We start from the raw sequence: 26548 nt of genomic DNA on the forward strand, positions 1-26548 counted from the left end.
CATATAAGCATAACATTACATGGTGTCAGAAGATCAGCAGCGATGGCTAGGTTTCCACCTCCAGAAAACTTTGACTTCAGCCACCCAGAACACTGCCCAGAATGGAACCAATAATTTAATTGTTACAGGATATCAACAAAACAAAGAGGATGGAGAGGTACAGGTTTGTGCTCTCTCTCTCTCTCTCTCTCTCTCTCTCTCTCTCTTTCTCTCTTTCTCTCTCTCTCTCTCTTTCTCTCTCTCTCTTCTCTCGGAGGACCCGAGCCCTAGGACCATGCCTCAGGACTAACTGGCCTGATGACGCCTGTTTTCGACTCTCTCTCTCTACCGCACCTGCTGTCTCGAACTGAATGATCGGCTATGAAAAGCTAACCGACATTTAAACCTGAGGTGCTGACCTGTTGCACCCTCTACAACCACTGTAATTATTATTATCTATGAACGTTTGAACATCTTGGCCTTGTTCAGTTATAATCTCCACCCGGCACAGCCAGAAGAGGACTGGCCACCCCTCGTAGCCTGGTTCCCCTCTAGGTTTCTTCCTGGGTTCCTGCCTTTCTAGGGAGTTTTTCCTAGCCACTGTGCTTCTACATCTCCATTGTTTGCTGTTTGGTGTTTTAGGCTGGGTTTCTGTAAAGCACTTTGTGACATCGGCTGATGTAAAAAGGGCTTTATAAAATTATTTGATTGATTGATTGATTCATGTTTTCCGTGGAGGAGAATCAGAATGATTATTAGACCGTTATGGGTAATCTGGACAATAAGTTTGTGCCCAAAGCGAACATTATTCATTAGCGCGCCAAAAAGCTTGCGGAAACCTAGCTGATGCATGCTCTTTCGATACTGCCAAGAACTAAAATATCCGGGGCAGGTTGGTCATAGGTATATTGGATAATTAGTTGCCATAGAAGCTTCAGTTATTGCCTGAGTTGACAATCGACAAATCAGTAGAACTTGTGAGGCAGTTAGAGCAAGTAAAAGAGCATATTAGTGAACAAGGGACTAATGCTAACGGTGCACAGCTCAGTGAAGTAGCAATAAAACACACATCGCACAATAACAAACAGAGGCACAAAAACTTGCATGTACAAAGCAAACAGGCCAAAGCAAAATGACATGCAATTTGAACGACAAATGCTTCAGATGTGGTAAGGCACATGCTAAAGAGGAATAATTTGCTGCTAGGAATGCAAAATGTTGCAACTGTAGGAAGCTTGCCAAGATCCAGGCCATCAGAGCCTCCCGGGTGGCGCAGTGGTCTAAGGCACTGCATCGCAGTGCTAGCTGTGCCACCAGAGATTCTGGGTCCGAACCCAGGCTCTGTCACAGACGGCTGCGACCAGGAGACCCATGGGGTGGTACACAATTAGCCCAGCATCGTCCGGGTTAGGGAGGGTTTGCCCGGCAGGGATATCCTTGTCTCATCGTGCTCTAGCGACTCCTGTGCCGGGCGCAGTGCACACTGACCAGGTGTATGGTGTTTCATCTGACACATTGGTGTAGCTGGCTTCCGGGTTGGATGTGCATTGTGTCAAGAAGCAGTGCGGTTGGGTTGTGTTTCGGAGGACGCATGGCTCTCGACCTTCGCCTCTCCCGAGTCTGTACGGGAGTTGCAACGATGAGACAAGACTCGTCGCTGAATGAGTGGAATAGTACACAATTGAGAGGACATCACAGTGGCAGTCAGTACCAATTGGATACCACGAAATTGGGGAGAAAAAAATGGGGTAAAAGATATATATTTTTAAAGATCCAGCTGGAACTTCCAAGCAATGTGACTGATCTGAGGAGTACTGGGTCACTACCTAGGCAGGTACCTACTGGGTCTAGCTGATGTCACCAAACCAATCAACGACCTGCAGTGCAGGAGGAGACCTTTAGGAAGGTAAAGAAAATCGCCTACCATAGTCCGTGCAGATGCCAGTAGTTCTGGGTTTGGCGGGGTCCTAATAACAGAAACACGATGGACAGTTAAAGCCAGTAGCTTAGTGCTCCAGGACTCTCACAGATGCTGAGAAAGTCTGAACATGGGACACGTTTACCAGATATCTGAATGGCCTATGGCATATTCACACTGCAGAGGGATCACAAACCCCTACCTTTGAGGTACCAGAGACTGTTGATGCACATGATGTGTTGTAACCCTACAGCTGAGTAGGTGCCGTGGTAGGTGCCGTGGAAGCAGCTTGTTATACCAGGACAGCGGAGTCAATCACCACCTTCCGGAGACACCTGAAACCCCACCTCTTTAAGGAATACCTAGGATAGGATAAGTAATCCTTCTCACCCCCCTAAAAGATTTAGATGCACTATTGTAAAGTGGCTGTTCCACTGGATGTCATAAGGTGAATGCACCAATTTGTAAGTCGCTCTGGATAAGAGCGTCTGCTAAATGACTTAAATGTAATGTAAATGTAAATAGCACACTGCCTTCCCAGACAGACCTTAATGTGGAGGACAAGCTCGTGGTAATGGCTGGAGCGGAATGAGTGGAATAGTATCAAACACATCTAACACATGGGTTCCATGTGTTAAGCCAACAGGCATCATCGCGATTGAGAGGAACATCACAGTGGCATTCAGTTTGTCAATTTGCAGAGAAGAGAAAGCCAGAGAGAGGGAAGAAAGAGAAGAGCAGCACGATTTGTGCATCAGCAGTTCCAGACGTGCTGTAAGATAGAGAATATGAAGGCCCTCTGTCATATTCCACATTCGCATTGTGTGAATGACCCTGAGTGGCTAGAGTGCTGCGCTCTGCGCTGAGTGGAGCTGGCGAATGGGAGAGGGAGAGAGGCAGAGAGTGGTGGAATATGAGAGAGTTGGTGGATGGGTTGTTACAGATAATGGGGAGAAAGGGAAGACGCGGGAAGAGGGGGAGGTGAAATGGAAAATATTTGAAGATGAGAAATATGAAAGAGAGAAAGGGAAGATAGTGTTAGTGCCAGACACCCAGGAATGGAGTTTAGACAAACTGGAATCTAAATTGACTGGTTAACACCACCAACGTTAACAAAGACCACTTATAACAGCCATCAGTGATTATGCACTCTATGAGGAATACCAAATGTAAAATTGTACTGTGTAATAGTAAAATATTGTTGTAATGTACACAATACCATCCATCAACCCCATGAAACACACATAATAACGACATAAGCTTAATTGACTCCCAAATGCCCTTAATGTCCTCAGTGATTGAGGAGCTCATTTCTAAGGAGTTCTTGTGATTGTGATGAGCTTTAATAGGGAAAGACACTGGATTTTATTTACTGAAAGCTGCCTGACAGCAATACATGCCTTGTATAGGGTGGATTCCAGATGTCCTTGTCAGGAACACATAGCTAGTCAGGCATATGTTTAGTAGCACCTGCAGGTGTACTGTATGTTATACTGGTAGCTACACAAAGAACAAGCTGTTGGAAAGATGGAGTGGGATGGACAGAGGCATGGTTCTTCTGTGTGAAAACACAAAGAAATCAGTTCTGTAGACGCTACTCTTCACGACGAAGGTGACCCCACAGACATTTTCATATGAAAGAGAAACAAAACATCAATCACTTATGACTAATTAATTATACAGAACTAACTATGCCATTATGCAATTATACACTAACCTCAAAGCACTAATTATGCAGTGTTTGTTGCTGTTCGTATCTATGGAGATAGCACTTAATATGATTTATTCCTTCATGAATATCAGTGACAGTTTTAGTTAGTGTTTTGGTTCAGCCTTCTTTGGTCTGGCTCGGAACCAATTTAAAGCCGGAGCTTTGAGTAGCAAAACAATCATTTTCAATATTTGCCATTGTCTGGTGCCTCTGGCTTATTTCTCCTTTCTCTTTGTGTTGTACTATCTGTTGCTGTGGTTACATTAGTCTTGGAGAGGCATTGCGGACCTGTGAAATGTACCGTAGAAATCATAAACTCTGCACTCTGCAATGTGTGCTGCACCTGCAGTTATGTTGGCCACACGCATGTGCGGTCAGCTGTCCTAGTCAACCTCTACTTCATATTTATCACATTAGCCACGCTCTGCAGCTTTTGTTTAGGCAGCTGGCCTGGCACTATAGTCTCTGCTCTCCCTGGGAGAATCTGGGTGTTTGTGTAGGCAACCTTCTGACTCTTCTACACTGTGATGTGGTTGGAGGGAGGCCTCTTCTCCTCTTCTCGACACCACATCCTCTGAGGTTAGTTAGCACATTTGCTCCTCTGCTCTGGATGGGGATTTGATGGCAAACTCACAGAATGTCATTTCATGTATTGACATTGATCCTTTCGTGTTTTGAGAGGAGAACAGTTTTCAACACTATTTGTCTCAGGAGGGGACTGGTTCCAGAGGGATAATTCAATGGGAAGTATGTGTCCAGGATTAAGTGGTTGTTTGTCTTCTTGGACTTCCTCAGCCTTTGACCCTGGAGCTTTTGATTGATTCCCACCCGTCCAAAACTGATCTACACTACCTTACCCCCTTTAAATAATGACCTCATCCTTCCTTTACCCCAGAGAGAGATGGAGGGGTACAAGGAGAAGAGTATCCGGAGTGATAGGGGATGGGGGGAATGGGGTAGTGAAAGTGGAAGGATGGAAGACCGAGAAAGTAGATCACATGTTCTTGTTTTGTCATTCATCTTCTACAGGACCAAGCAGTTGTCACGTTGAGGTTATAGGACAGAAAATAGGGAAGGAGTCTGCATAATGTAGCCTAGTGGTTAGAGTGTTTGACCAGTAACCAAAAGGTTGCTGGATTGAATCCCCGAGCTGACAAGGTAAAAATCTGTCGTTCTGCCCCTGAACAAGGCAGTTACCCCACTGTTCCCCTGTAGGCCATCATTGTAAATAAGAATTTGATCTTAACTGACTTGCCTGCTTTAAAAAAAAAGTGTGCATGTGTTAATGTGTGTGAAAGGGTGGAAAAACTCCATGTGCTGATGGTTAGCCTGTAAGTACCCATATTTTACTGCTTGTTTACCAGTGGCGCTGGGCTGGGCTGGGCTGGGCTGGGCTGCTATGCTGCTGTGTGCTGTACTGGTTCCAGAACTGCTCTCGTTTAATCTGCAAGCATACAGCTGGGCCGGCAGGGACACACTCAGAGCAATAAAGAGATTTGAGGCAGGGAAGGAAGGCTTTCTTCCACTGTAGGAGCAATGCTGAGGTTTCTCTATGTGGACACATAGGAGTAAAGAGATGCTTTTTTTGACAGAGAGGCAGAGAGACAGAGAGAGAGAGAGAAAGAGAGAAAGAGATAGAGAGAGAGAGAGAGTGAGTATGGACAGAGAAAGAGTCAGAGAAATTGACACTCTGCAACTCTGGGTTCATGTGTTAGGGTAATGTGTAACATGTTGCATATTTTAATATTAAGGAATGTCTCACATGTTGCAGGACATGCCAACAGTCGGTCATCAACATCCATTTCCCCTTAGTCAATCGCTTAGTACAAAACCAAAACAGCTTTTATAGTTTTCAGCCATTGTAGGCTGGAAATGAAAATAGTCTGGAATTTCCCTCAGCCACGAAAACATGTGATATGAGTTACCATGTTGGAAGACGGATAGAGCATCAAAGCAGGTCAATGCTGTACAATTGTTTTGTAGAAAGAGCATGAAAGAGAAGAATACTCTCTTGTAAATAATCTCTAACATGATGCAAGTCAGCCAGCAGAGGGTGTGCTTGCTCTCTGGTCATGATGCAAGTCAGCCAGCAGAGGGTGTGCTTGCTCTCTGGTCATGATGCAAGTCAGCCAGCAGAGGGTGTGCTTGCTCTCTGGTCATGATGCAAGTCAGCCAGCAGAGGGTGTGCTTGCTCTCTGGTCATGAAGCAAGTCAGAGAGCAGGGTAAGGCATATTCCACTACATTCCTACAATAAACCAATTAAGCCCTCAGGAGAGTTATGTATCTTTGCCGACACTTATTCAATGGTAAAATGTTCTTATTTGGTTGTATTTAAAATATGTTCTCACTATGCTACATTTTGTTCATATGAAATGCATATGCTTTTATTCATACAAAATCAGATGTTTGTGTATTCTTATATTAAAAAAATATATACAAAATAAATTAAGTCCATTCAAATTCATGCACTGGACTTGAAAATGAAATGGTCATTCTGTCTGATGTTGGCATTGCCATTGGAATGCTGAGACCGAGAGGTCCCTGGGGTTGATCTTAATTCATGATTAAGAGAAGTGCAACACTGCTCCTGGCTAATCTCTGCCAAAGTGAATTTTAATTGGCTTATTAAGATAATATCTTGTGCCCAAGTGAGCCATTTGCGGGATTGAAAGGTCACATATAAACACATATGGTGTGAGACCTTGGTTCACACGGTCGTTTTAAACACAGTTATGTCTCCCAGCGGGTGAACGACGTCGTGCCGTCCCTTTGACTTTTCATTGAATAGGATGTAAAGGGAGCACCCTGTCTGTCAAACAATCCCGTTCACTTTATAAACCTCACACAGGGGACACCATTGGCTGTTGTTTAACATTTATTCTGCTGTTGTTTGAGTAGAGAAACATTGCAGAATAAATCTAAAATGTCTCCATCACTTTTTCTTCTGCAAGTAGACGAATTCGACTGCTCATATAATTTAGTATAATTTTAATCAATTTGGTAAGACACATTAGTTCAAAAGAATTCAAAGACACTTAATTTAAATGGAATTAATTAAATAAGCAAGACGCGAAGTAGTTCTGGCTGGCCACAATCATATTAAGTAAACTAATATTGGTTTTAGATTTAGACTAACATTTGCACACTCTAACGTTATAGGTAAATACATTCAATTAAGGTTTCCCGTGTTAAAATAGCCTCTATGAAAACCCCCATTGCGGACTGGGAAGAGTGGCGCACACTATGCAGCACTCACTAAGCGCTGCCCTTTTCAAACGTCCCTTCAGCCCTAAGTGCACGAAGTCGGGTGAGCGCCGGCGGGTTTGAAAGACAGGCAAATCAAATCAGGAAAGTGACTGAACTGAAGTTGGACGTTTGGATTTTGGACTCTGCCATATCACTCATGCGAAAGGAAACTATGGAAAAAGTGGAAATAATATTTGATCACAGATGAATTCCGCTAAAACCTCAGAGTTTAGTCTTGGATTTACGAAGCTCACTCGGATTCGAGAAGAAGATCCCAGTTATGTGGACGATCTCGTGGGCAACCTTAATAATGTGACCGGGAGGTTTTGTGTGAGCTATCAGTAAAGTATTATCTTTGTAACAGTGTACAGAAATACCAATCGTCCCGCACTGAGTTATTCGGAGACTTGCTCTCAGCATAGGCTACACTTTCGCAGCGCACAGCCACAGAAAAGAGAGTTGGAGACGGCGTGGTAGGCGTTTTACTTAAGAAGGAAGCAGAACATTTTTTAAAATAAATATTATTATTTAGATCGAATAGGCCGTATCAAAAATTTGTGGATAATACAAATTAGCTTCAGTCCTCTGCTGCTTTGGAATGATGCCTGCGCGTTCAGTGGGAATTTACATTCTACTCGGATTTATTCACATTTGTTCAGGTAAAGACTGCACTATTTCACCTTATCTGACTTGGGTTTTGACTTTGAATTTGAAAAGTAATATTCCTGTAATAGTCTATTCTCATGTGTGAGCGTTTATGAGCGTGTGCTTGTGTGCGGCAATTAAAGATGGCATGGCATGGGTGGGGTGAGTTGATAAGTATCGACCGGCTTAGGCTGCACACAACTTTACTATCTGTTTCATCCTTTGACGTTGTGTGCCAAGCCCAGCGGTGTGGCATCAATTGGTCTTTGTCTGAATTATGGTCTGACTGTTGACAGCCAGGATGTGCTCTTATTGCCTTAGTTGTGTAAAATAAAAAGCTCTCATAGTCTCACGTCAGAATGAGAAGTTAATCGATGTTTATCAAAAATCTAATTTCGAAGTTGGTCCAAACATCACATTTTGAAGTATTTGGTTACATCTCTGTATGTTCCCGGGTGAAGTGTAGGCATTAACTCAGAATTCTTGAGTTTAGACATTAACTCCGAATGGTAAAGGTTAGGTTTAAAACAACAATATAAAAATCTACTTTCTATAGCTGGATTTGAACATGCAAACTTTATAACCAGAGGCAGATGCTTACTGTATACCCACCCGGCATCCCTGTCTATAACGTCTACTTGTCTAAAGTAACAGCACTCACTCACTGTTGCCCCTTGTGGCTATTATGAATCACTGGCAATCACATCAGCAGAGATCCTGAGATAAAGAGTGAGACCATGTCCTCCTTATATTGTTTTAGTGTCCTGACTGTGCCTTCTCCTGGGTAATCACCTGTCAGGGTGCCAGCTTTGCCGCTATCAGTGTTACACTTAGAGTCAAAGTGAGAACGAGTGTGTTGTGTGTGTGTGAGAGAGAGAGAGAGAGAGAAATACTGTGTTGTGTGAGAGAGAGAGAGAGAAATACTTTGTTGTGTGTGTGAGAGAGAGAGAGAAAGACTGTGTTGTGTGTGTGAGCGAGAGAGAGAGAAAGAGTGTGTTGTGTGTGTGTGTGTGTGTGTGTGTGTGTGTGTGTGTGTGTGTGTGTGTGTGTGTGTGTGTGTGTGTGTGTGTGTGTGTGTGTGTGTGTGTGTGTGTGTGTGTGAGCGAAAGAGCAAGAGTGACTCAGTTGGTAGAGCATGGCGCTTGTAACGCCAGGGTAGTGGGTTTGATTCCCGGGACCACCCATACGTAGAATGTATGCACACATGACTGTAAGTCGCTTTGGATAAAAGCGTCTGCTAAATGGCATATTATTTATTATTATACTTGAAATAGTCATTCCTCCGGAGTAAATAAGCAAGAACAGACGAAGGGTTTGTGAACGTGTAACAACCGGTCAACACACACTTTCTGGTCACTGAGATCAGCAGTGGTGCAGGTTATTAATGACTAACAGTAGAACGAGGCGCAGGTCAGTGGAGAGAGGCCTAATGAAGTCCTATTAACAACACCGCTAGCCTGAACAGGCTTGTGTACATACTGATGGGACTGGCCCGTATTGATAGGACTAACAGTGATATAGAGATTTATAATATACTCTTTAAACAAAACTGTGGCCTTTTCTGTTTGATTGTGGATGAACTGCACTTAGCTATATGAACAAGGCATTTCGTTGTATATGACATTTTATTGTGATCCCCGTTAGCTGATGCTAATGGCGATAGCTTATCTTCCTGTTGTCCGACTGATAACGAAAATATATTACAGACAAACATACTTAACAATTTACAAAAACATTAACATAGACATTACAACTAAGTCAGATAGGGGAGAGGCATTGTGTTGTGAAGTGTTGTTTTATTAGTTTATTTAAAGCACCTTTTTCTGTTTGCTCGATTCATTTGAGATGGAAGGGAGTTTCATGTGATCATGGCTCTATTCAATACTGTGCGTTGCCTTGAATTCATTCTGGATTTGGGGACTGTGAAGAGACCCCTAGTGGCATGTCTGGTGGGGTAAGTATGTCTGTCAAAGCTGTGTGAAGTTGAATATACAGACAATTTGGACATTTCAACACAGTAATATACAGTGGGGCAAAAAAGTATTTAGTCAGCCACCAATTGTGCAAGTTCTCCCACTTAAAAAGACGAGACAGGCCTGTAATTCTCATCATAGGTACACTTCAACTATGACAGACTAAATGAGAAAAAAAAATCCAGAAAATCACATTGTAGGATTTTTATCGAATTTATTTGCAAATTATGGTGGAAAATAATATTACCGGACAGTAATCAAGATGGGACAAGACCAGAGCCTGAACAACTAGCACAGTTGAGTTGTGTGTCAAAAACGCAGAACATATTTTTATAACAAACATACCCCTCCCGTCTTCACAACAACTTTGTCAATATGACTTGACCATGATAATTGACCATCCAACGTAAAAAAAACAGGAGTTTAGCTTCCTCAGCTCAATGGTCACACCTTTCACACACAACTCCAGTTGAGGTTTAGGTCTTAGAGAAAGTTTTAAACCAAATACAATGCTTTTAGTTGTAGCTGTATTTAAGACCAGTTTATTATTAATCAACAGTTCGGATACTGACTGTAACTCCTTATTTATCATTTCAGTGAACTCACTGGCTTTGGGTGCTGACATGTAGTGTTGAATCATCTGCATAAATAGCCATTCTAGCTTTGTGTGAGACCAGTGGCAAATAATTTGTAATTTTTAAAAATATATATATATAATAAAACAGAGAGAAAGAGGGCTGTTAGAGCCAGCAAAGGGTGCTTTCCTATTTTTAGGCAGTGGAATTACTTTAGCTTCCTTCCACGCCTGTGGACACACACTCCTTTAGGCTTTGGTTAAAGAGCTAGCAAATAGGGGTGGCAATACAGTCTGCTAGCAGTCTCAATAGTTTCCCATCATGGTTGTCAATGCCTGGTGGCTTATCATTATTGATGGATAACAATAGTTTTTCCACGTCTCTCACGACTTGACCAAATTCATAACAGCAATCCTTCTTTCATAATTTTATATTTATTTACTGAACAAAAATATAAACACAACATGCAATAATTTCAATGATGTTACTCAGTTACAGTTCATATGAGGAAATCAGCCAATTGAAATGAATTAGGCCCTAATCTATGGATTTCACATGACTAGGCAGGGGCACAGCCATGGGTGGGCCTGGGAGGTCATAGGCCACTTGGGAGCCAGACCCACCCACTGGGGAGCCTGGCCCAGCCAATCAGAAGTATTTTTTCCCCACAAAGGGGCTTTATTACAGACACAAATACTCCTCAGTTTCATCAGCTGCCCGGGTGGCTGGTCTCAGATGATCCCACAGGTGAAGAAGCCAGATGTGGAGATCCTGGGCTGGCGTGATCACATGTGGTTGTGAGGCCGGTTGGACGTACTGCCAAATTCTCTGAAATGATGTTGGATGCGGCTTATGGTAGAGAAATTAATATTAAATTCTCTGGCAACAACTCTGGTGGACAGTCTTGTAGTCAGGATGCCAATTGCACACTCCCTCAACTTGAGACATCTGTGGCATTGTGTTGTGTGACATTGTGTTGTGTGACATTGTGTTGTGCACATTTTAGAGTGGCCTTTTATTATCCCCACCCACCACCGGTGTATTGAACATGCGGTTTAATCAGCTTCTTGATATGCCACACCTGTCAGGTGGATGGATTATCTTGGCAAAGGAGAAATGCTAACTAACAGGGATGTAAGGAAATGTGTGCACAACATTTGAGAGAAAATGAGCTTTTTGTGCGTTTGGAAAATGTATGGGATGTTTAATTTCAGCTCATGAAACATGGGACCAGCACTTTACATGTTGCATTTATATTTTTGTTCAGTATACACAAATATTATTGTTCACTATTCAATGTTGTCATTTCACTTCTGAGTTTTCCCACCTTACCTCACTTATAATTCACTGTATCACAATTCCAGTGGGTCAGAAGTATATGTACACTAAGTTGATTGTGCCTTTAAACAGCTTGGAAAAATCCAGAAAATGATGTCATGGCTTCAGAAGCTTCTGATTTGAGTCAATTGAAGGCCTACCTTAAAGCTCAGTGCCTCTTTGCTTGACATCATGGGAAAAAGTGCAAATGTAAAGATGCTGGAGGAAACAGGTACAAAAGTATCTATATCCGCAGTAAAACAAGTCCTATTTCGACATAACCTGAAAGGCTGCTCAGCAAGGAAGAAGCCACTGCTCCAAAACCGTCATAAAAAAGCCAGACTATGGTATGCAACTGCACATGGGGACAAGGATCGTACATTTTGGAGAAATGTCCTCTGGTATTATGAAACAAAAATAGAACTGTTTGGCCATAATGACCATCGTTATGTTTGGAGGAAAAAGGGGGAGGCTTGCAAGCTGAAGAACACCATCCCAACCATGAAGCACGGGGGTGGCAGCATCATGTTGTTGGGCTGCTTTGCTGTGGGAGGAACTGGCGCATTTCACAAAATAGATGGCATATTGAAGAAACATCTCAAGACATCAGTCAGGAAGTTAAATCTTGGTCGCAAATGGGTCTTTCAAATGGACAATGACCCCAAGCATGCTTCCAAAGTTGTGGCAAAATGGCTTAAGGACAAAACAGTCAAGGTATTGGAGTGGCCATCACAAAGCCCTGACCTCAATCCAATTGAACATTTGTGGGCAGAACTGAAAAAGCGTGTGCGAGCAAGGAGGTCTACAAACCTGATTCAGCTACACCAGCTCTGTCAGGAAGAATGGGCCAAAATTCATCCAACTTATTGTGGAAAGCTTGTGGAAGGCTGCCTGAAACATTTGACCCAAGTTAAACAATTTAAAGTCAATGCTTCCAAACACTAATTGAGTGTATGGAAACTTCTGACCCACTGGGAATGTGATGAAAGAAATAAAAGCTGAAATAAATCATTCTCTCTACAATTATTCTGACATTTCACATTCTTAAAATAAAGTGGTGATCCTAACTAACCTAAAACAGGGAATTTTTACTAGGATTAAATGTCAGGAATTGTGAAAAACTGGTTTTAAATGTATTTGGCCAAGGTGTATGTAAACTTCCGGCTTCAACTGAATATATATATATATTTTTTTTTTTTTTTTTTTTTTTCACCTTTATTTAACCAGGTAGGCTAGTTGAGAACAAGTTCTCATTTGCAACTGCGACCTGGCCAAGATAAAGCATAGCAGTGTGAACAGACAACACATGAGTTACACATGGAGTAAACAATTAGCAAGTCAATAACACAGTAGAAAAAATGGGCAGTCTATATACAATGTGTGCAAAAGGCATGAGGAGGTAGGCGAATAATACAATTTTGCAGATTAACACTGGAGTGATAAATGATCAGATGGGCATGTACAGGTAGAGATATTGGTGTGCAAAAGAGCAGAAAAGTAAATAAATAAAAACAGTATAAAAACAGTATGGGAATGAGGTAGGTGAAAAAGGGTGAGCTATTTACCTATAGACTATGTACAGCTGCAGCGATCGGTTAGCTGCTCGGATAGCTGATGTTTGAAGTTGGAGAGGGAGATAAAAGTCTCCAACTTCAGCGATTTTTGCAATTCGTTCCAGTCACAGGCAGCAGAGTACTGGAACGAAAGGCGGCCAAATGAGGTGTTGGCTTTAGGGATGATCAGTGAGATACACCTGCTGGAGCGCGTGCTACGGATGGGTGTTGCCATCGTGACCAGTGAACTGAGATAAGGCGGAGCTTTACCTAGCATGGACTTGTAGATGACCTGGAGCCAGTGGGTCTGGCGACGAATATGTAGTGAGGGCCAGCCGACTAGAGCATACAAGTCGCAGTGGTGGGTGGTATAAGGTGCTTTAGTGACAAAACGGATGGCACTGTGGTAGACTGCATCCAGTTTGCTGAGTAGAGTGTTGGAAGCCATTTTTATCATGGAGTTATGAAGACATATGGTGTTTGGGAAACACTGTTATGAGTAAGTTAGATTGCGGCCCCATTACTGGCTTTATGTGTCATAGCAGTAATGTGTTGAGGAAGTGCTAATGGTATGGTGCAGCACAGCGTCAAACTAGGGTTTTCGTGGCTAATTGAGGTAAAACAGGAATTCTACTCATAGATTATGCATATATGAACTACACATTGACACGTCCAGCCCAAAGCAGAAGGTTTAAAAAGTACTTAGTAGTCGCCAGAGTTCCGGAGCATGTCTTTATTGCCCTTTTTCAAGCCGGGCTGGTGTGAGTGTGTGTGTACAGGCCTCCGTCTTACCCCAGAGTAAAGGGACAGTAGAGGTAGCAGGTCCATGATAGCCCAGTGGCTTGCTGTGCTGCATTCCATCCGTTCAAAGTGGCCCCTGTTCAAGAAACAGATTGTTCTCAGGTGCTTCGCTCCATAGCTTAGCTTTTCCCACCCTACTTGGACGAGTATTTTAAGTATGCCACCTTGTCTTGTCTCTCCGTCTCCACGGCACAACAACAGATGAGAGAACAGAGGACCATTAAGTACAAGACCATTCTAGACCTGTACAGGTGTTGTGCTCAGGGTGCTTCTCAGACAGAATAGTGCAGCTTTGTGTAGCTGCCTCGCCTAGAGCATCCCTGCTATGACACTCTCATTCCTCCTCTAAATGCTGCATTCGGCATTGTAATTGAACAATCTGTACACTTTAAATGATGCCCATTAAAAGCAATCGGAAATCATTTGTTCCCCCTGCAAATCCGAATGATGCATCCCTGGAGTGGCGACATGTTGCTAAGCAGCCTTACCCATCGGTCCCACCGCTCCCTCCTCCCCGTGCCTCTCCATGTTTTTAACAGCCAACGTTCTCCTTCATGAAGGCTCTGTAATGCTCTCAGCCTCAAACGGGAATCTCTCCCAAGAGAAACACATCTATGTTTTTCCTCTTTTGAATTGTCTTTTCCTGGGCTGTTGTTTCCAACACTGCTCGTATAAGGGGCTTGTGAATGACGAACATTGGCCTGAGATAATAGCCTCCTTCCTGTCCAAACCTTGTTTGGCCTTGAGACTCTCTCAGCCATGGCTGGGCCAGATATCTCATTCTGAAGGAGGTCGGGAAGGAGTGTGAGAGAAGGAGGGAACAGAACCATGAGGGACAGAACCAGAGGGACAGCCCACAGTCCTGTGTTGTGACACCGTCAGTAATAACACAGCATGGAGTATTATGGACTAATGCAGCTTGATGAGGAGGCTGACCTGCTACGTCATCCCGTATGCTAATGAGTCTCCCTCCAGTCTATTTGATCCTGACTGTGATTCACTGTGTTCCTTCACTAATGAGACTCCTCCGCTACGGATGATGAGGCTGGCGGCTGGGCCGTCTTGTGCTCTAAAGAGTCTCCCTTTGATGTCCCTGTTCTTGACGGACTTGTCAGTTTCCGCCTGTTCTTCCTCTGGAATAATGAACTAATGAGGGAGAAGCAGCACCGTTTGAATGGAATGTGTCTCCCAGCATGTCCACCATAAGATGTGAATGACTGAGTCAGAAAGAGGGAATAAGGGAGGAAGGGAGAGGGGGTGGGAGGAGTGAACCGTGTGTGTAATCTCCCCATACAGTATGTTTTAGGAGCATTCGTATCCTCACATCAGGGCCGGAGCTGGTTCATTCTAGCTGGCTGAAGTCTGCTCAAGTGGTTGTGTTTGTTTAAAAGGAAACACACACTCACAGCTCAAGCTAAACGTGGCATTCAGTCATTCCTATGTTTTCTTTCTCTCTCTGCTGCCGGCAGCAATCTTGGCACGGCTTACGTTCTTAACCACATCATAATGGTTTTTAAAGCAATTTGTTTCTTTGTCGTTTTGGGGTGGATATTTTAAACCTGGTTTGTGATTTATCATTGAATTGAGTTGGCAGTGTTTTTGTTGAGAGTTGAGCTGGAGGTGACAGTATGGCAAGATTACGTTGTTACCTTTTTTCTTAAGTCGCGTTCCCTTGTCCTAACACCACACACTCCCACACACTCCCACACACAACCCAGTGATCTACAGTTAACCATTATGGAAACAAAGCTGTGACAAATGGACCCTGTAAGCCAGGTGTGTTGCCAAGCCACTAGAAAGAAGAGCACTACACTGACACAACGAGAATACTGCTCACTAGGAACACTTGAGTACCTGACAAAGGGATTTTATCACTCTACCAGAGTAAAACTAAGACCTGCAATAAACCACAGTAAAACCACACCGCTATGCAGCTGTAACCATCCATTTGTTTTCACTGCTTGGTCAGTCTTGGTCGTGCTGTATTGGTTTGCAGCTCAACAAAGCACAGTGCAGTTATATAAAGTGCATTTAGAGTGAATTTTACCTTGGTATATCTTGTTTTTATTTCCCGTACTAACAAATGGATCCTCTTTCCTTTATCGACAAGTTGTTTGAAAGAACCTTTGTGTGTTTGGATGTAGGTGTGTATGTGCATGTGTGTGTGTGCGTGTGCGTAATGGTATTTGTGTGTGTGTGTGTTTGTGTGTTGTAAGAGCTGTGCTGAAAGCAGTGTTTCCTGATTGCTTTCCTTGTTTACGTGCTGGTTTCCTGGGGTGCTCAGTGAGCTGAGGAAGACATGGAGGGCTTTAACAAGTGCCTGTGGGGCTACAGGTCAGAGGTCATCACACCTCCACACACACACACAAGCATGCATGCACGCGCACACACACACACGCACGCACGCACGCACGCACGCACGCACGCACGCACGCACGCACGCACGCACGCACGCACGCACGCACGCACGCACGCACGCACACACACACACACACACACACACACACACACACACACACACACACACACACACACACACACACACACACACACACACACACACACACACACACACACACACACACACACACACACACACACACATTGCCCCTGAAGAGAGCCTGGAATGTGTCTCTGAATGATTGTTCCTGGCCTGGGGCATGGAGCTCCCCATCTCTGAATGATTGTTCCTGTCTTGAGGCATGGAGCTCCCCATCTCTGAATGATTGTTCCTGGCCTGAGGCATGGAGCTCCCCATCTCTGAATGATTGTTCCTGGCCTGAGGCATGGAGCTCCCCATCTCTGAATGATTGTTCCTGGCCTGAGGCATGGAGCTCCCCATCTCTGAATGATTGTTCCTGGCCTGGGGCATGGAGCTCCCCATCTCTGAATGATTGTTCCTGGCCTGAGGCATGGAGCTCCCCATCTCTGAATGATTGTTCCTGGCCTGAGGCATGGAGCTCCCCATCTCTGAATGATTGTTCCTGGCCTGGGGCATGGAGCTCCCCATCTCTGAATGATTGTTCCTGGCCTGGGGCATGGAGCTCCCCATCTCTGAATGATTGTTCCTGGCCTGGGGCATGGAGCTCCCCATCTCTGAATGATTGTTCCTGGCCTGAGGCATGGAGCTCCCCATCTCTGAATGATTGTTCCTGGCCTGAGGCATGGAGCTCCCCATCTCTGAATGATTGTTCCTGGCCTGAGGCATGGAGCTCCCCATCTCTGAATGATTGTTCCTGGCCTGGGGCATGGAGCTCCCCATCTCTGAATGATTGTTCCTGGCCTGAGGCATGGAGCTCCCCATCTCTGAATGATTGTTCCTGGCCTGAGGCATGGAGCTCCCCATCTCTGAATGATTGTTCCTGGCCTGAGGCATGGAGCTCCCCATCTCTGAATGATTGTTCCTGGCCTGAGGCATGGAGCTCCCCATCTCTGAATGATTGTTCCTGGCCTGGGGCATGGAGCTCCCCATCTCTGAATGATTGTTCCTGGCCTGGGGCATGGAGCTCCCCATCTCTGAATGATTGTTCCTGGCCTGGGGCATGGAGCTCCCCATCTCTGAATGATTGGTCCTGGCCTGGGGCATGGAGCTCCCCATCTCTGAATGATTGTTCCTGGCCTGGGGCATGGAGCTCCCCATCTCTGAATGATTGTTCCTGGCCTGGGGCATGGAGCTCCCCATCTCTGAATGATTGGTCCTGGCCTGAGGCATGGAGCTCCCCATCTCTGAATGATTGTTCCTGGCCTGAGGCATGGAGCTCCCCATCTCTGAATGATTGGTCCTGGCCTGGGGCATGGAGCTCCCCATCTCTGAATGATTGTTCCTGGCCTGAGGCATGGAGCTCCCCATCTCTGAATGATTGTTCCTGGCCTGGGGCATGGAGCTCCCCATCTCTGAATGATTGTTCCTGGCCTGAGGCATGGAGCTCCCCATCTCTGAATGATTGTTCCTGGCCTGAGGCATGGAGCTCCCCATCTCTGAATGATTGTTCCTGGCCTGAGGCATGGAGCTCTCCATCTCCCACTCAGCTTCCCCCTCCTCCCCCTCAGCACACGGTACTATGAGGCCTTCAGACTGTTGCATCCTGGGACCTGAGGTGAACCTGAAAGGATCCCCCCTGGACAACCCTGTCAATTGACCCCAAACCAAACCTGCAATCGTCCTTCTGCATACCAACCAACCTGGTCCATGTTGGTCTGTTGACCTGGATAGACCATGGGTCCCAAAGCTAAAGAATGCAAAGAGTATTGTGGTTTACTGTAGGCTATTTGGTCTATCCCTACCAAAGCTTCCTGTCCTTCTAAGGTGTCCGGCATCTGCTGTGTGCTCAGTGCTCAGGGTGAGCGAGGGCAGTTTTGGATAATTTGTTCTGTAAATAAACGCTGCTTAGTTTTCTCTCCAGCCCATAAGGTTGTCTGTGGTTGGTTGAGATCAGGAGGGATCCCACACGTCCGGCTCTGGAGGGTCTGTTTACTCTGGCTTTCCAGCCAGTGTCCTCCTCCTCCTCCCGCAGTAAAGCTATATGGAGACAGGGAGTGTGTGTGTGTGTGTGTGTGTGTGGAGAGGGTCAGCCAGCTGGTTTCACTCTCAGATGGCTTTCAAAAGAGTCTTTGTGAAAAACACATTTGGAGTGGATATTATGCTGTTATGACAAGGCCTCATGGGTTGCCAATTCCCCAGTGAGGTTCTAAGCTATAAACAAGGACCTAATAGTGACCTACGTTATGCTGTGTTTGTTTTTGGAGCGTCAATATCAGCTTTTCCCCTAAATAAACTGTGGCTGAATACAGAGTGGAACCCATTGAGCAGTGCCGACCCAGGTGGAAATGTTTCATCAAATAAAAGGCTGTTCCCCTCACCCATTGCCCTTAGCCGGTTTCCTACAGGGAGCCTCCTGTGGTCAGAAGGAGAGGGTCTGACTAACCACTCTCCCATCCCCACCTCCCCCCGGTCTTGTCCCCCTCGCCTTGTCTATGTGGGAGTCTAAACCAAGCCCTCAGGACTCCCCGACGCATCTACATTCTCTTAAATCCCCTGGAATTCATTATAGTGTTCTTGACATCAGCTGAACGTTTACTAAAACACAACTATTAGGCAGCTTCACACCCTGGATGGGAGGGTTTACACATAACCTTGTATGTTTACAGAATAAATCTAATATAATGCGATAGGGTTGCAACCCACACACTCAGGGCACCTAGAGACAAGTACCCCTCATCTCATCATACAAGATTGCTTATTTAACCTGACAGAACCCACCTTGACAGATTGATTCATAACTAGCTTCATACTTGACCCTCTTCTTGTCCTCCCCCTCCCTCTCCACCTCCTCCCATACCATTCCTGACAGCACAGTGACAGAACTCAGACAACATGCCCTCCTCTCTAGGTTCAATTAGCACCCACTGTTCTAGGGTTAACCTCATCATTAAGAGTTCCCCCCAACATATCACAAACCACCCACCTGCCCCAATTGGATTTCAATGGGAAATTAGCTGTATTAGATAGTCTATGGTTAATGGAGGATTACGTGTGTGTGGAAGGAATGTTGTTTTCAAATGTCAGCTGTAAAATGCCACGGTGATAGCAGGGCAATAGCAGTTGCTGATATTCATTTGGTTCTGTGTAAACTCTTTCAGTTCTATAAAGGTGCCTATCGATTAATGGACTAAAAATGAGATCAGTACTCTTCTCACACACACACACACACACACACACACACACACACACACACACACACACACACACACACACACACACACACACACACACACACACACACACACACACACACACACACACACACACACACACACACACACACACACACACACACACACACACACACACACACACTAGTGATTAGCTTGGCTCTTTGACTAATTAAACCCAGGATTAGAGCTAATCAGGATGTGTGAAACAGCTCAGTCTCGTTAGGGATGATAGGCGAGGAATGCACATTATCCCTGTACCACATACTCAATCCTCCTGCACTCTCCCCCTCGCTTAGCCAGTCAATGGTGACACACCAGATACACAGTTCAAAGCTTTCAAGGGAAGACTGAATCCTAATGAATAGCTTTCCCATTTGTGCCATTCTCTTTTATTAAAGAGACCAAAACACACTTAATTTGCAGATCTATGATGAGCCAGTAGCTGTAATGCTGGGGCCTGGGATCCATTGATAAGCATGTGTAATGAGTCAAGCTGAAGGCTCCAATAGTTCCCATAATTATTTGTGATTGAATACACCCCTGCTGCATTATACCTGCCCTCATCCCACCCCACTATTCTTACCCTAAACCCCAGCAGCTTTGTGATCATGCCCCTCTCATCTGAATGAGGAAGAGAAAGCGAGGGGGGTCCGGACTGGGAGTCAATGCGGTGGTGTAACGATAAGCTGAGATCAGCCTGTCGATGTGCATCAGGGACACTTTCTATTAGATTTCGACAGAATTCTGCTGGATACGTGTTGATTTTCCACTTTAAAATCCATGCATTACCATGTTAAGGAGTCTGGACTCTGAGTCTTTAAGGAGTCAGTCTCTGTCATAATGTCGTTCCCATGGAATAAATGAATTTGAAACACTATGGAGAAAATAGCTTGGTTCACTGTCTTGGTATACTGTAATTGTGATCATTCTTCTGTTGTGTTTGGAGCTCTTGGCTCCTCCATTGTGGCGGTGGTTCAACCAGATGGATGGATAAACCATCCCAATCATAGCTCCAGTCCCGAGAGGCTGGCATCATTCCTGGTCTGGTCTGGCCTGGGCCCAGCATGGTGTGGTCGGTATGCTCTACCACAGCCTCTCTCCATCACATCAAATCAAGTCCCATCCTACCAGCTCCTGTCCTCCAGCCACTCGTCACCTAACATGGCTGATTTGAGTTACCCTGCAGTCTTAGAGGGAGTGAGTGAGAGTGCCTCATCAGCAGCAGCAGTATAGTATTGTGCCCTGAGGGCTAACCTTGTTATCACACAGAGTGGACATGCCTATCTTCAGCTTAATTAACCAGAGGTTGACCTTGTAATGGAGCCTCAGCCTGCCTGACCTATCTGGAGCCAGTCTCCTCTCCTAGCAGAGCAGCACTCAGTACGGACGAACGGACGGACGGACACCGTGTCTGGAGGCTTCTAATTAAGAGCTGGAATGAAAGGGGATTTCATTAGTGAGGGAGGGAGATAGTTGCTGTACGACGTGGGAGTGATTGAGTCAGTATGTGTGTTTGTGTATAGAGTTTGTATGTGTACTGTGTGTGTGTGGGCTTTTGTGGGCCTATACGGTTTCTGTGTACAGTGTTTGTTATAGTGTGTGTATGTGTCCATGTGCGTACGCGTGTGTGTTATAAAGCGTGGGTGTGCGCAGCATTTCAGGTGGAGCCCGAGAAAGGGGCCAGGAACAGGCTTGTCTGTTTGGCTTGTTCAGCCATACACACTTGAATGCAGCAGATACAAAAGACATGAATACGTATCTCTCATCTATTCAGTCTAATGCACACATCACAAATACTTCACCGCTGAGTGATCATAACAATATCCTCCTGTTCCTGTATGGGCTGCAGTAAGCTGATGATGATGGCTATTGTTCCTCCTCTGCAGTAGAAGTAGCAGTGCACTCAGTCCGTCTCTCTCAGGCTGGGTTACAGTACATCCAGAGCCCTTCTCGTCTCTCTCCCCGAATATAAAAGTCCAGAGTTGAGTAACGACCACAGTGTGTGGCGATCCGCCAGCCCCTCCATTGCAGAGGCGCTCAAACTGCTACTTCAAGCTAAATTTGATGCCTTTGTGACTATCTGAAATTGAAACCTTACCTCATCGGAAGAAATTGCTCCAGGGTGATGGGGGTGGTGGGATTGGGGGGTGGAGGGAGTGACGGGGGTGAAGGGGTGGGGATCAGAGCTGTTGAGTGGTGCTGTCTCTGACATTTGTGGTCTCTGGTGGTTGTGTGTGGAAATAATGAACTCATGAGAGATCCAGGCCGAGGATCAGTAGCTGTGTGGATGAGCTCCTTGATAAAAGGGAACTTCATTAATCTCACTGACATTTGCTCCCATAGAACACCGCTCAGCACCGGGCTCAGCTCAGCAGCAACACACCTTGGTTTCACCTCGAAACGTTCAAACCCGCAGTGTCTCTGACACACACACGCACAATAGTGTACCGCTGCTTCTGACAACATGATGTCTTGTACGATTCATAATAACGCATGGTTGATATTTTTTGATTCAAGGCCCCGACATAATAGTCGATTTGATGGGAGGTTATGCAGGGTTGCGTGGCTGCTGTATAATGAGTGTCCTGCAGTGCAAATGTCATAAGCCCTTAATCCTACCACCCTCTAGCCACATGGAGTCCACTACATCCACACGGCCTCATCTTTCACTGAACCCACCCACTGCTGTTAGAGCATAGATTGCTGTCTCTCAGTTTCTCTGTCTCTCTACACTCACACATACATCACGCAAAGTGCCTATAGGAATCCCTTAATACCAGCATGCAGTGTGCGAGGGGAGAGAGAAAGGGAGATGCGATACAATAGGAAATGTCATCTAGTCGAGGGGGAAGAGATGTCCTGGGGGGGGTGATTGACATTAGCAGAATTCCTGTGGATTCAGGTTGGGTAATTATAGAGCTCTAGGAAGGACTATCCTTCACCGTAATGAACTGACTTCTCTATGGCAGGGCACTGCATCGCTGGACTGTGTGTTTTATTGCCACTCTTCCCTCTGTAATTCTTTTTTATTGACAGTCTCAAAGGTCAAATTGTTTTGCAGATGTGTTGTGTTTGAGGGATGGTTCCATAGCATATACCACAGTAGGAGAAGACTGGATAAGAGGGATGAGGGCCTCCCTAATGTGGACTGGGTCAGAGTGGGGATGAAGGCTCAGTTGTTTCCAGCCTTAATCACTCATAAAGACTGGTGTGAGTCCTGGGAGTGAGATGGGAGTTATAATGTGTGGTTCATAAGCTCACAACCTTAGCCCCCAGGGTAGATTTGTCTCAGCTCCCAGTCCCAGTGTGGATCTCCCAGTTTCCAGTCCATCTAATGACTAACTGTGGCCTTGGCCAGGCTAGGGGAACACTTATCTATCCCCTAGGCCCACCCCCCCTCCAACAGAAGTGAATGTCTTTTTAACGATGTCCCAGCCATGCGCTTTACTGTGGCTGTATTGATAGAAAATGCCTCCTCCAGCTGAATTTGCCCCTCATTAATTTCCCATCCTAATATTTATGTTGCCTTGTTAAGCAGGCGTTAAATCCCAATGCCATTTTCCCAAAGATCCCTTCATTCCGCCAGGCTGCTCCCGGGATTGTTTTCCCCTCCCTCCCTCCCTCCCTCCCTCCCTCCCTCCCTCCCTCCCTCCCTCCCTCCCTCCCTCCCTCCCTCCCTCCCTCCCTCCCTCCCTCCCTCCCTCCCTCCCTCCCTCCCTCTGTGCCCCTCGTCTGGGATCAGCCTCCTCTGGAAACAGCAGCCTTCTCGGAATCTCAATCCTGCCTTGGATTTATGATGCCATTTAATTCCCATTCAGGCCAATAACATCAAGGGCTCCGACCATTCATTCTGCTGTTCCACAGGACCTTGGAAATAGCTTCCGTAGACCGGCCACGGTGAGAGAGTTGTTTCAAGTTGTAAAAGGGTGTTTGTGTGGTTGTGTGTGTTTGTGATGGGGATTATAGAAGTGGGGATATGCCATCCTGAGTGGGCTATGGTTCTATGCTGCTGTGTAAATGACTTGGTGCACAGTGCTGCTCAGGCCGTCTCCTCACAGTGTGACAGAGAGTTGACATCTGGCTTCCGCTGCCAAGGGCGTCATTAAGATCTAAAATACATGCTGTTCATGCTGACACACACACACCAGTGGCGGTCGGTGCCGTTTCAGATGAGGGAGGAGGATATTATTTTTCATAAGCCTGGCCTTATTTCTATTACAGCATATTGGATGACTGTCATTCATATTCCATTCACCCACCTCAATGTAACAGCAATAAGTTCACATGATACTCTAATTTTCCCTATACCCATCATGAGTTTGCTACAACCTAGCCTATTAATAAATGTAGGTGCACATAGGTTGAGAGAAGAGTTTGCGGTGGGAGACAGTGACATGTTCAATACCTTCTTGCACATTCTTGCCTGCATCTAGCTGATCATAGGGTGTAATCATTAGTCCAAATTCAGACAAATTCAGGTACGTTTATCGCCGTTTCGTTTGATTCCGTCTCGGAAACGTTTTTCAACAGAATCGGCAGAATGAATACACCCCTGATCACAGTTCACTTTTATAGCAGCCACATTGTATTTCTTCTCGCATCTATGCGCTCGCCTCCTCTCACCTTTTCCCTTTGTCGCTTGTGGACTGCTGTATGTGACGTTTCAAAGTGCCCGGCATCTGACTGTAAGGTGCTACAGAGTGTAGTGCGTACGGCCCAGTACATCACTGGGGCCAATCTTCCTGCCATATAATTGGTGGTGTCACACATACACACCTTTGTTATGTACACTGCTGCTACTCACTGTTAATTATCTATGCATAGTCACTTCACCCCTATCTACATATACAAATTACCTCAAATTACACAGCACACTGACTCGGTACCGGTACCCCCTATATATAGCCTCATTATTGTTATTTAATTGTGTTACTTTTTGTTATTTTTTACTTTAGTTTATTTGGTAAATATTTTCTTAAGTGTTTTTGAACTGCACAGTTGGATAAGGACTTTTAAGTAAGTATTTCATGGTAAGGTCTACACTGTATTTGGCACATGTGACAAATAAAGTTTGATTTGAGTCAGCAAGCAGTTTAGCACTTACACTGGCGGGCCCCGGTGGCAATAAATTAGTAAAACCAAAAGCTTACCTTGACTTGTAAGAGTTGTGAAATATGGAAAGCTTTTGACGATTTGGCGGGCCTGTTTGAGACTGCTCTCTCTATAAACTCTTATGTTATTGCACATACACACACATACATTTACACATTATCTCACTACTTTGCTTTTCGAACCAAACTTAATTTTTCTCCCTTACTTAGTATCCTGCACGTTGCGCCTCTGTGAGGTGCACGGTGAACAGAATAGCAGCAGCAGGGGGTTGACCAAGACCTGGGCGTTTGCTCTCTTTCCTGAGGTTGCTCTGCTCCCACTGTGTGTGTGTGTGTGTGTGTGTGTGTGTGTGTGTGTGTGTGTGTGTGTGTGTGTGTGTGTGTGTGTGTGTGTGTGTGTGTGTGTGTGTGTGTGTGTGTGTGTGTGTGTGTGTGTGTGTGTGTGTGTGTGTGTGTGTGTGTGTACACACGCACACATGCTCAGCTAGGGGCCATAACAGTGAAAAGTTCTTCACAATTCACAATAATCACAATTATTTTCATTTTCCAGCCATGTTTACAAGTGACTTATAAGGAGAGACTGTGTGTGGCACCACTGCTCCTGTCAATGGGAATTTATAGAGAGAGTGGTTGTACACACCTTTCCCACAAGGACATACACACATTCCTCTCCCGCATACCTGAGTGAATGACAGTGTTCAGCTGTTCATTTAATTGTAGTTTATACAGCCTGAGAGTATTTCACTATAAAGACCCTGAGTGTGTGACTGTGTGTGTATGTCTGGAATACGTGTCTGGAAGGCATGGGAAACACAGACTGTGAAGTAGTGGGTGACTTGACATTGTCCTGGTTGACTTTGAAGTTATTGGTATGGAGAGGACAGAATCCATTTGTTATGGCCTTATTTGACCACATTTCCCATTGGGGTGATTTGATGTGCATCCCCTGGGTGAGGTCAGGCATATAGTGAGTACTTGGTCAGTGGAGAGGTGTAGTAACCAACAGATGAATGAATATTTCAACACGTGTGATTACCCAGAAACACTGCTCTGCTCCTGCACATCCTTTGATGTTCTGCTGAATCCACATTTGCCAGAACTCATTATAAAATTGGCCAGGGAAGAGATAGAGAGGGGGGAAAGAGAGAAAGATAGAGAGGGGGGAAAGAGAGAAAGATAGAGAGGGGGGAAAGAGAGAAAGATAGAGAGGGGGGAAAGAGAGAAAGATAGAGAGGGGGGAAAGAGAGAAAGATAGAGAGGGGGGAAAGAGAGAAAGATAGAGAGGGGGGAAAGAGAGAAAGATAGAGAGGGGGGAAAGAGAGAAAGATAGAGAGGGGGAAAGAGAGAAAGATAGAGAGGGGGGAAAGAGAGAAAGATAGAGAGGGGGGAAAGAGAGAAAGATAGAGAGGGGGAAAGAGAGAAAGATAGAGAGGGGGGAAAGAGAGAAAGATAGAGAGGGGGGAAAGAGAGAAAGATAGAGAGGGGGGAAAGAGAGAAAGATAGAGAGGGGGGAAAGAGAGAAAGATAGAGAGGGGGGAAAGAGAGAAAGATAGAGAGGGGGGAAAGAGAGAAAGATAGAGAGGGGGGAAAGAGAGAAAGATAGAGAGGGGGGAAAGAGAGAAAGATAGAGAGGGGGGGGGGGGGGGAAGAGAGGATGGTCTTATTAACTTCTTCATTCCGGTTACACTGAGAGAGTTCTTAGACAACTTTCCTCCAATTTCCTCCACTTAACGTCTGGAGCGGAGCAGCCTCTCTCTCTGATTTCCAGTGAACTTCCTCACACAACCTGATCCTGTCAATTCCCATCACATCCCCAATCCACGTCCAGGGCAGTATTCCATGCCAGCACTGAACTCTTCCCCTGGATACCATCCTGGTTTTCCCTGTTTGTTCCCATCCCAGATCCCAGCCAGTGACGTCTGGTAAACAACCCCTGAGGGATGAGGTCATTAAGTATAGGGTATGGGGTTCTCCCCAGCGTTAGGCTTGACAAAATACTAAAA

General features: G+C 45.3%; 1 protein-coding gene across 3 annotated transcripts in view; it reads left to right on the forward strand.

Moving 5' to 3' along the window:
* LOC118390299 (roundabout homolog 1-like) overlaps positions 1 to 26548 on the forward strand; it is a 222119-nt gene that overhangs the window by 55201 nt on the left and 140370 nt on the right. The window contains exon 1 of one of the 3 annotated variants that reach the window (XM_052457255.1): positions 6868 to 7514. The exons of the other annotated variants lie outside the window; for them this stretch is intronic. Within the exon in view, the coding sequence (XP_052313215.1) occupies positions 7454 to 7514 (61 nt within the window). The 5' untranslated portion in view covers positions 6868 to 7453. Of the gene's footprint in view, positions 1 to 6867; positions 7515 to 26548 lie in introns of those variants that run through there. 3 annotated transcript variants of the gene reach the window in all.

Source organism: Oncorhynchus keta, chromosome 11 (assembly GCF_023373465.1).
Source record: "Oncorhynchus keta strain PuntledgeMale-10-30-2019 chromosome 11, Oket_V2, whole genome shotgun sequence".
Lineage (NCBI taxonomy): Eukaryota > Metazoa > Chordata > Actinopteri > Salmoniformes > Salmonidae > Oncorhynchus > Oncorhynchus keta.